General features: G+C 40.0%; 1 protein-coding gene across 1 annotated transcript; it reads left to right on the forward strand.

Annotated features, from left to right (window-relative positions):
• The first annotated feature begins 2,009 nt into the window (after positions 1 to 2,009).
• LOC124290334 (sulfotransferase 1B1-like) lies at positions 2,010 to 12,208 on the forward strand. The gene is made up of 5 exons (XM_046727044.1): positions 2,010 to 2,040; positions 5,306 to 5,550; positions 6,401 to 6,751; positions 7,248 to 7,351; positions 12,035 to 12,208. The coding sequence occupies exons 2-5, from the start codon at positions 5,373 to 5,375 to the stop codon at positions 12,206 to 12,208; spliced, it is 807 nt and encodes a 268-aa protein (XP_046583000.1). The 5' UTR covers positions 2,010 to 2,040; positions 5,306 to 5,372.

Below are 12,208 nucleotides of genomic sequence, written 5' to 3' on the forward strand. Positions count from 1 at the left end.
GGGCATAGCATGAAAATGGTTGTCATTGACCAAGTATACAAACAACTGCTTTCTGTCATCTTTAACCTCTTTGGTGATAAATTTATTTCCCAGTGATGCATTGATCACTAATATGTGACAACCCCAAACAGCCTCCAATTTAGGTATATCTGTCACACTTGCCATTCTTTCTTTACACAGTCCTATCACAGAGGAGATTGGCAAAGAGAGTTTGATGTTTACTTTTTGGAATCTTTCATGTTTTTGTATAGTGTGGGTGGACATTTCTTGTGTTCTAAAGCGAGATGTGTCATATGTGTATTCTTCCAACTGGGGGGAGATGTTGACAGAAACCGACACTGACACTGATCTAAAGGATGAGAATTGATGAGATCCTGCCATTCAGCCTTAGATACTTGATGAGCTTTAGCAAAACACACAGAGAGAGCTCTTGCCATACATGGGTGATCTGCATTGTTGATTTCTACAATACTATGTTTTAGTTTAACACTTTCTTGAACATTTGTGATGTTATGATTTATTCCTCCTTTAGGCATATCAATCATACCTACATCGATATCAAAGGAATCGTCCAAGGTCAAATGGTGGTGACTTTTCATCACATTTTCCACATGTCTCAGGATGACATCTGCATTCAAATTTTCCAATGGTCTCAGTGGGACCACAATTGGATTTTCTAACTTGTCATGGTGTAATACGACACGTCCTAAATCAGAATCTTGTAACTGCCCTCTAGCTTGACTGAGCACATCATCAAACATGTCATGCAGCCGACCGTAAAGGTCAGCTAAATTTTGACCTCTCCATTGATCATTAAATCTCACTTTATACACGTTTTCAACCGCTGCATGTTTAGCAAATGTACGTTGTTTCCTTAGACTAAACTCATAGGGACGACTGTCATCTTCACCTAGTGCGACTTGATCAAACATGGTATCATCAAAGTCAAAATCTAAATAGTCCTTATTGATGTGTAAATCCTGTGTGAAAAGACTGTCCAGTCGAGGTTGTTTACTAGATGGGCCAGGAATGGGGGGAATTTGAACGTTTTCTACTAGGGGAGTGAGTCACTATATCTGTGACATCTGTATCAGGCATACTGGGACAATCCGCTTCCAAATTTATATTTTGACACAGTTCTTCAAATTGCAAAGTGACCAAACGCTGTTGAACGATGGGTAGGTGTTTTACATTATAGTAATTTGCAAACTGGAGCAACTCATCTACAGTTTTTATATGGGGGAGGCACTGGTTTAAGATTTCTTGTTCCATTCTGTGGAAAAAAACACACTTGATAATACAGTATGAAAAGTCTCACAAAAAGAGACGGTGGTAGCCATGAGACATTTATATCGTTCTCAGTTGCAACCAAATAAACTGTTATAAAACATATTCTAACGTCATTATTACCAGCAAATAACTATAGACGCCTAAGCTCTTACCAAGGTCGATGTAGGCCTTGGCTGGAGGTGTATTTATGTAATCTACATTATTACCAGCTACATTTACAGGGTTTAGAATCACAAAATGTCAATCATTCTAATCAAAATGCTTTTTTTCAGCTACATCCCAAAGCAGATACTCAAAACATGACTTCTCGAACATTCGTGTAACCTTGCTTTCATATCATGAAAGAGGCATGCCGAAATAGGTTGGGAAGCGCAGGTACAATCTCCATGACGAGAACGCACATTTCAAAACTGACACGGCCTATAGTTTGGCATGAAATGCATCTGGACCCGTTTTTTTGTAAATATCTCTTCATCCAAAGACCCAATCGATCTCAAACTGTGCAAGTGGATGCTTTGTCAGACAACTTAATCACATTGTAAATCACCGATTTTATGCATTTGTATTAAAGAATCTGTCTATGTAACTGTCAATAAAATAAACAGCAGAACGCAGAATGCTTGCAGAGGGAGGGAGCCAACGACCTGTAACAGCGGCAGTGTTGGGTCATAAAGGTCATCGTTCGTCAATGTAGGTCAGCTATGCACGTGACAGGTATGACGAGGTGTCACAGGTCGTGAATAGAGTAAGGTGGGTGCCAACTGATAACCATCATACGGAGTTCGTTCTCTGAATTCATGCCAAACTATAGCTACTGTTGATTCTAACGAGCATATAACGTTTTGTTTGTATGTTTTAAAATACATCAAGTATTGTCTGATCATGATGCATTCATTCAAAGCAAAATCATACTATTTTAATTTGAGAGTAGGAAGTAATTGACAATTCCATCCTATCAGGTTGTTGACACTCGCGAAAACACACTCGATCACGCTCGAGAAATGTTGCCAGGCTAACAGTCGACAAACGCTTTTCCCCCCGCCACAGTATAGTGCCACTCACGCAATGTGGGTCAACAATGTCTAACGGCTGGGAGCAGTAAGCGGGAGACCGCCACTAGCTTTGCTCCAAGCTAAAGGTTAAACCCGTTGGTGTATAGTAATTCTATCCTTTAAAGGTCACATGCAACGTAAAACACAACTTTGCAGATTCTGATACCTTTCGGTATGGACTTACCGAGACAAAGCGTCAAAAATGCAAATTCAACTTATAAAGTTGAAAAATAACGCGATGAAAAAAAACGCGCGAAATCGGAGTTCAAACGTTTCACTAATTTTCCCCAGACTTTTCTGGGGAATACGGGTTTCAGCAGCTGGCTGCGCTCATAGCACGTGCGCAGTGAAATAGGTTCGCGCAACTTGGAAGCGGGCTGTCTGGTGAATACTCTGTGAAGACTTTGGTGTGAGCTAGTTTCATAATGTTTTGTTGATATCTCACAGGCGCGAGCTTTTTGTATGTTATGACAGTAAATAAACTGTTTATATAATTTCTTTTGTCTATTTCACCACACGTTCTTCTTACCGAGTCACTTTCTCAGTTCGATACTTAAAAGCATTATTTAGAGTTGACACGATTTCTAACTGTGATATAGATATGTCGCTGTCTGAGACAAAACTCAATGTCTTGTTTTATTGACACCAGTGTGTCTGCCTGCCTGTCTGTTAATGACAATATTCAATACACAACTGCGATCACTGACCACATGCAATTTGAACTTAACACCAATCAGGCTATACACCATAAACAAAACGCATTGATTTATGGCCCGAGTTCGGTCTCTGTCACATTATGTAATTACACAGACAGGCAGGTGGGATACTTGAACACATGACATGTTATGATGTCTGTTGATTGCAAAATGTTATACACAAAAAATGAGCATGTATTTACAAAACCCAACTTTCTATATACACACACACACTGACCCGTGAAGGCGGCATCTGCTAATGAACCAGCCGTTACACTTGAGTGCACACCCACCCGCTCTGACTGGGTTCGGTATCCCGGCTGCTTCGTTTCGAGGGCGGTAAACCCAAGTACAAAATATTGCACTTTTGATTTGCGATTATACGCTTATAATTTTGTTTATTTGTTTTTTCATAATCAGCAATGCATATAATATGTCATGAAGAAGTGATAATTGTGTTTTAATTATGTTTGATTTTTTGGTTGCATGTGACCTTTAAATACACTAGTTCAAGATAAGCGCAGGCAGTCTACTCCAGTACTTCAGAGGAGTATATATATATTTTTAATAGAAATTATCGTTTAAAGGATCCATTATTAGCATAGAGACTTGTGCAAGTCTACCCTAACCAGACTGAAATTCCATTTTGTGTGAGTAGTGTCAGGGACGTGTGGGGAATAGCCATCGATGTTTGTTTTGTGATACAGAACTCTTATACGAACTGATGGTTGATTTCAAACAATCACAAACATATGGGATTTTTCACTACCATCAGTGGTCCAGTCAGTCCGATAGTTGTTCTACGCTGATTGGTCTAAATTAATGGGGTGATGTCATGGTGTGATGCTGTGGTGTGTTTCCCACGGGGCGCGCGGTCATTGACCCCTCAGTCAGGGTGAGTCACACCGGAGTGAGTTTGCTGTATGCTGATTGGTCCATACTGATGGCGTGATGTCATGACGTGATGCTATGATGTGTTTCCCACGGGTCGCACCGTCATTGACCCCTCAGTCAGGGTGAGTCACACCGGAGTGAGTTTGCTGTATGCTGATTGGTCCATACTGATGGCGTGATGTCATGGTGTGATGCTATTATGTGTTTCCCATGGGGACGCACGGTCATTGACCCCTCAGTCAGGGTGAGTCTCACCGGAGTGAGTTTGCTGTATGCTGATTGGTCCAAAATAGTGGCGTGATGTCATGGTGTGATGCTATGATGTGACGCCGGATACCACGGTCATTGACACCCCTTTGAAATGAGGTCAGCCAGGTGTTCGATGATGACGTCATTTTCGTCTATTCCAGCCCCTATACAACATTTGCTGTATGTCGACGCACGTTGTAATATTAAAGCTGCACGACTTGGAAATAAACAAGTCTGACCCACACAAGCTAAAGATTGAGGTTCAACGAGGGCATGCTCCTTTTGTTGTAATCTCTGTCAGTATGTTGGCAAATGGAGTGAGTGAATGAATATAGTATGACGCCGCTTTTAGCAATATTCCGGCAATATCACGGCCGGTGACACTAGAAATGGGTTTCACACATTTAAACCATGTGCGGAGTCGAACCCGGGCCTTCGGCGTGACGAGCAAACACTTTAACCACTAGACTACCCCACCGCGCCTGGCAAATAGAGACTTAACCAACACTTGTATGTTGGACATGCATGTTGTTACCTTTTCCGTTCCAATTTATTTTAACCTCGAAATGCATAACTTGAAAAACATGGTGTTAGAGGTTAAGATGAACTATTCAGTGGATTCAATACTGAGGTTCAGATTCACCTGCATGTTTATGTCACAACCCCAAGTGTACAGTACACAACGCTGTGCACTTAAAAGAACCCACGAATCCGTTGGTATATGACCAGATGGTGGCCACATGAATACGTGCAAACACCTAGTTACGGGTACAGCAACGTGCAGTGAAGTTGGACAAAGTGCTGTGACTATGTGTCCCAGTCCACCCAGCTGTGAATGGGTACCTCGTTAGGATGAGAAAGCCACAATAAGTCGGTGCGCCTAGTGGCAGCAAGAGTTGTATTCTCCCAAGGGAGTTGAGATTGCAAATACGATGTGCAGTTGATATTGACATCCAATGATCGAGGGAAAAAATACCAGCGCCTTGAGCATGCACTAGTGCGTGGATATGTGCGCTATATAAATATCCTATAATAATAATAATAAAAAATAATAATTGTAAGTGAATATGTAAAACTGCATGCAAATGCGCACAGTGTAATGCAACCTCATTATGATTGAAACAGCTGCAATCACAAACTGGATCGGATACAAATACCACTGCACCTTAGTTTTGAATCAACTGTTGCAAATATGGCTTCGAAAAGAGACCTGACCGATCGTAGTGGAGAAAGTATGATTGTCAACTGCTACAAAGGATGCTATTTCTACCGGGGAGGATTTCCCATACCGTTTGACGAGCACATGAAACGGGTTGAGGACATGGAGCTGCGATCTGATGATGTTGTGCTTTGCAGTTATCCTAAATCAGGTATTTGAACGTCTACATCTGAATCAGGCGCTTCCTTGAGTACTCTGCTACTCGCTGTATCCATCAAGTGGTTTTTTTTGTTAATCCCTAATGGATGTATGTAAATCTGTTCTGTGCTGTTGTCGCAAGAGGGCGCTACATTGATTTCTAGAGTACTCTGCTACTTATTGTACCCATCATGCTGTTTTTGTTAATACCTAATAGATGTGTATAAATCCGTTCTCTTCAGTTCTACTTCACTCTTGCTTGACAACGGTATAGGAATACATGCAGACACGATGCATCAAAATAGAATATATACTATTACAAAAAGTAAGGGATACCATTGTGTAGTGATATCATTTGGTACTTAAGTTGTATGACTGTGTATGGATTAAGGAAATGATTATTCCATTTACAAAGTGTTAGTAAAAATATATCTATGACTAAATGAGAGAGTGAGTGAGTTTGCTTTTTGCCACTTTTAGCAATAGGCCAGCAATATAACGATGGGAGCCACCAGAAATGGGCTTCACACATTGTACCCATGTACCCGGGTACCCATTGTACCCGGTCTTCGGCGTGACGAGCATACGCTTTAACCACTAGGCTACCCCACTGCCCCTAATGTGTTACGAAACCGTGCCAAAATGCCAGAATGGGATCGTTTGATTAGGACTATGCCTTGTCGAACCGGAACTTTTCACAAAGTCGGGGAATCGAACCCAGGTATATTGAACAAACGCTTAACCACAGTTCTTTCACAAGAACCACTTTTTCCTGGCTCCTTTTAAAGCAGATACTATTATATTTTACCAGCCCTACTTCCAGAATATTAATTGGTCCCTAAACTATTTCATACCTTTTCCAGGAACACACTGGCTGTGGGAGGTGATAAGCATGATAGTACATGAAGATCTCGAATACAGAGAGAAAGTGCGTGGTATGGACATGCTGGACTTCTCACCAATGAGTCTTCTGGACTCCATCAAATCTCCCAGGGTGCTCGGCTGTCATTTCCGTTTCCAGTTTCTCCCCAAAGAGGTTTTAACGAAGAAGTCTAAAGTTATATACGTTCTCCGTGACCCCAAAGCTGTTGCAGTTTCCTTCTACAATATGGAATTTGGTATGAAAACAGTAAGGAGCTATGATGGACATGTTCCTGTCAAAGAGTATAATGGCAAGTGGGAGGACTATCTGGAATTGTTCCTCAATGGCGACGGTAATTTCCAAACCAACAGTTGGCGACTGACTACCTGTGATAAGATCTCCTTGATGGTGTAATAGATAGAACGTAATGCCAAAACACGTTGGAAAAGATGGTACTTGTTATCCCCTGGGGTTCCGCATGTATTCGATAAAACAAGGACTGACTGACGAGGAGTCAGGGGCTTGTGTCTTAGTATATGTATCCATATTAACAACAGAAATATATCTCAGTGGGCTACAATTATAAAACCGACAATAGTCAAACACGCACACCCACACGCAAACGCATACGCACACACGCAAACAAACACGCACACGTCGCTACAAATGTACAGTAATCTTATAAGTGACGTTAACCCTTATGTCAGGTAATCTCTTTTGTACTGTTTTGTCTTGGGAATTGTAGCATCATATGGTCTCTTTGTCACGTTGCGTTCAGGGACTGTAAGTAATTATTAAGACCAACTCACTTACTCAGCCAGACATATTTCACTATTTCTCTGTTACAGTGGAGTATGGATCTTGGTTCGACCACACTCTGGGGTGGCAACAAGCAATAGAAGATAATCCCGATCTGGAAATATTCCTGTTGAAATATGAAGACATGAAACATGTGAGTTGCCCAATGTCCAATGTCAAATGTAATGTGTCATACTTGGGCTTACGCTTTGTCATAAAAAGGCCTTGTTTGTTCATTGTTCCAAACTTAACACCTGATAAGTAACAAAATCAATATTCACTGCAGTCATTTGAAACACTTAACATCTGAATTAAATATTCAACATTGGTTCCCCGATGTCGTTAAAGTGTTTGATCGGCATTCTTGAAGGTCTTCCACTTGAATATCTTAGTGGGATACTCATTGCGGCTGACAAAGTTTACAAAGCTGAAATCCTATCCACCAAGGGTACGACATACCATCGGCCTGAGAAAACTTAATCAATCTATAGACTATTAAAAAGAGCCCAATCATCTTCTTTATACTATTTAATCCCTCCTGTATTTTAGCTTCATGACCCGTGTTGTTTGGTCTTCTTACTCCCCACCTGGGCTCGTCCAATTGTGTGCCACTCGTAATCAATTACATGGTGTTGTTAATGTTAATCTGTTGTTTGTCATAACATACTATGTATATATACTTCTCATCACTTGGCTGGAGTCCCCTTTAGCTTGGTAACGAATCTACACCGAAACGTCGTTCCATGCACTAAACAAGCTGTATGCTTCATTATTGATGTAAATGCCAACTAAAGTGTTATGGGGTTTTATGAATAAGAATACAATTTCACTCACATACCTCATTATTCAGTGAGTGAGTTTTACGCCGCACTCAGCAATATTCCAGCTACATGGCGGTACCTCATTATTGAACATTCATTAAACTGTTTGATTGGCATTAGAGAAATTGAAAGACATGAAACATGTGAGTTGCCCAAAGTCAAATGTAATATGTGTCATACTTGGGCTTACACTTTCTCATGAAAAGGCCTTGTGTAGTCATTGTTCCCAACCGAAAACCTGATAAGTAACAATATCAATATTCACTATAGTGGTTTGGAACACTTAACATATGAATAAAAATATATTTTAAAATCAATTAAAAAATGAACAATACTAGGTTACCCATGATGTCGTATAATTTTTTCATCTAGAATTAATAATGAAGCATGCACCCTTCTTGTTTGTTGCATAGAGCGACGTTTCGGTTTAGATTCGTTCTACATTTGTTTAAAGAACAAATAAACTTTTGTTTTTTGTACTCTTCTAACCATTACATATGAAAGACGTGTGGTGAGTCTTAAGCGGATAACCAAATTCGTTCTTAAAAACTTGTGGTTAATTAATACCGAGCGATTAAACGTGGCCAAAAAGTCGGATGATTCACTCTCGCCCGCGAAACCACAGAGAGGTTACGTAACTCTGTCGCCAGAGCACTGCAGCGAACCGGAAGTGACGTCATGTGAGGAAGGATTTTCAGTAAGTTGCATATAAAGTGTGTAACAAGCTCGTCATTTTGCTGATATCTTGACGTCAACGAAGACATGCCGAATCGTTGCGTTGCCGTCAATTTCTCCTAGGGGTCGGGTGATGGTATCACCATGCACTGATTTCGACCGGACCCCCTAGTTCGTGCCAAATGGGTTATGCTTGTGAGTGCGAAGCGAGCATTGTGGAAGCCTTGAACGATATCTTACTTGTGTTCAGATCGCTTCACGGAAGTTAAAGAATCAAAACTACTTACTAGTAGTAGTAAAATATATATATGATTGATGACCATAAAGATTTTCCATGACACAACTTGTAACATAACGATTTCTTCCTCGGAAGCGAGGTTGTGGTCGAAGTGACAATAATATTCTAAGTAGTATTATATTGACACCCACCTCGCTTCCACGAGAGAAATTGTTATGACACAACTTATAACATACCGATTTCTTCCACGGAAGCTAGGCTGTGGTCCAAGTGACAATACTGCGCGATAAATGTCTTGCTACATTCACGTGGTTAACGTCCACTTACCAGTATGTAGATACTAGTCAATGTATGTCTTTTTATTTGGTCTGATAATCCTAATTAGTTTATTATCATACATGTATGCATTTTGAAACTTAATAAAAAGCAGGCGGTCTGCTGATACTTATAGTGAATTTATAACAGAACTGTCATAGCTAGACATTTTATAGTTTGCCCTAGTGTATGTTGTCTGTCTCATTACACTTCACGGCGAAAACTGTGATTCTGTTGAATGCTATGACAAATGAATAAAAACAAAATGCAAATATTCAAATTAAAACAGATTAAAGTTATAGGAACAGTGTCAGGCTATTACCTTGTTCGAGGAATGTATCCATCAATATCCACAAAAACGAGTGATATGCCATTCATCTGCAGCTGTTCCAGGTGATGTATCTTTTAGCAGTCTAATATGCGAAAAAGTGATATATCGTTTCAGGTTTTTCACATTGGTGTATAGTCTAATTGGTCACTCAAGATAGCACACATGGCAACTAATTGCATAATGTCCGCCATTCTTTAAAAAAAAAGTAATTTAGTTAGCCAATGATGAGCAATCAATCAATGTATTGGCGGTCAATCCTTTGAAAGAAGGACTTCCTTTTTACACAGACACAGACACGACAGAGTGTATTCAGTATAGATTAGTAAATCTACATACATAAATACTACCTTTTGACAAATCCGCTGTGCAAGATAAAAGTTATTAATCTTTTCAGCGTGTTATCTATTAATCCTTTGATCGATGTTTATAATGTTGAGTATTTACTCCAGACACAAGAAATGCCAAATGGGAACCTTCGTCGGGTAGTGTAAGTGGTGTTACCAATAATTATACCTGTTATAAATTCATTAACTGACCATCAAGTGAATTATGACAAATAACATGACATTGTGTAGGTTTATACCACCTAACACGGGTTACAACAAGGGAGTATCAATTGTTGTATTGCATGCAATTTTAATTGATTAAATATCGAGGTAACAAACACAGAAATGGATCTATTTGGATCAGCCATTATACCATCCAGGCATTAGAAAACCTGAAAAAGCCCACACTGCTTTGATACTTTATTACAATCAGACAAGAACTACCGGGGATATTTTCAAATAACTTAATCTGATGGGCATCCACCCTTCCTAATGTCGCACTGTTTAGGTTGAAGAAATTAACCGTAACCGTGATGAGCGAGGCTGATCATCGTTTTCACTATCACTAGCGTCTGGCTCGAACAAATAAGGCCTATCGACAAAGCGATTTTGACAGAATCGTCTATGAAAACAAGCTGTAAGTCGGAAACCAGGCAAAGCAGGAGACAAAATTAAATGACAGTAGATTGTGAGAACATATAGCTTTCATTTTTCACAACAATTGTCACGATTTCAGGTTTATACAAACCTGTAAACAAGATAATTTACCCCCTGAAATGTACATGAATTCTACATCGTCCCTCATATCTATTCCTCACAATACGTAAGGGAGACGCGCCGCTCTAAATGGTGGAAATTTCGTTCGCGGGTGAGAATTGTGCACTGTTGTTAAAAAGGTCGATTTAAGTTAAGTAAAGATCGAATGAGTAGTTTTAATGACGGGGTGTCATTTATAACGATGCCAATTTGTGATTTAGGTATCTGTAGAGTATATGTCATCTTTAAATAGTAAAACCAGGCTGATAGGGTGCTAATTGAAAGTCTCTAGTATGATTAACTCTTCATAAGCCGATAGTGTCTAGTACCTTTGGTCTCTGTTGATCAGAAGTTTGCGGCAGCGGATTTCGATAGCCTCCAAGAGTTATCTTTCCCAAAGTCCTAATTCTGGTGGATGGGACTACAACTTTGATTGCATGCATTATTGTTGTAGATATTATTGATTTTCTTAAAAACAACTAAAATGTCATTGATCCTTGAAAGGTCACTGGGTCTCGATCCACAAAACGTTCGAAACGTTACGACCTGTCGTTACCTCATAGGCTTACAAATGCCGTAGAATAAGAATACAATTTACCTAACAAAACGTTCATCAAACTGTTTGATTGGGATTTGAGAACCATGTGAGTCATTATCTTACCTCCATGTAAAATACTTTAATTTCATTGGTCAATGACGGTTTAAGTTTGGGAGGGTGACAACTGAAAAAATATTACCCGCTGCCACAGTAACCGCCAAACTCTCCGCCGAGACGCTGAAGCGCTAACAATCGTATGACGTCATAATATGACGCATGCAGTGCCCGGAGTTCGAAAACCGTTCGGTCACTTTGTACATATTTATTTTACAGACTTTCACTCCTTTATTTAAGCTATTTTATACATTGAGTGGTTTGCACACTCAGCTTAAAACATAATTAACAGTTTTATAGCAGTTTTATGCTTGTCAGATATGTTTCACTGATGTTAAATATCCAGTCGAGAGGCAGACGCCATTTTGTTGCATGTCATATAGTCGGTAGCGATCTTTAACATAAAATAAAATGATATTTTGTACATTTAACATGCCGGTAAGATAAATACGTTGTATGCTTCTCCCTCGGGTAATACGGTCTGATGTACGCCTCTTTGTAGCAGTGTCATCCCTCGCCTACCGGCTCGGGTGACACTGCTACAAAGAGGCGTACGTACCGGCTCGGGTGACACTGCTACAAAGAGGCGTACATCAGACCGTATTACCCTCGAGAGAAGCATACAACTTATATTATTGCATTATGCCAAATCATATTGTCTATCAATATTCAACACAGATAAAAGTATTCAAAATCTGTTCTTACCTTTAACTTGTTTTGCAGGATCCTGTTTCATCGATACAAAAACTAAGCAAATATTTAGATAAACCATGTAATGTGGAGAGAGCGCAGGCGATTGCGGACGCCTGCAGCTTTTCCAACATCAAGAAAGTCAGTTCAGGAACCAAGGCTGATGGCGTTGGATGGAAGGAAGGGGGATATGTTCAGGAAGGGTGA

This window comes from Haliotis rubra, unplaced genomic scaffold (genome assembly GCF_003918875.1).
Source record: "Haliotis rubra isolate DU_JTF1 unplaced genomic scaffold, ASM391887v1 Scf462, whole genome shotgun sequence".
Classification (NCBI taxonomy): Eukaryota; Metazoa; Mollusca; class Gastropoda; order Lepetellida; family Haliotidae; genus Haliotis; species Haliotis rubra.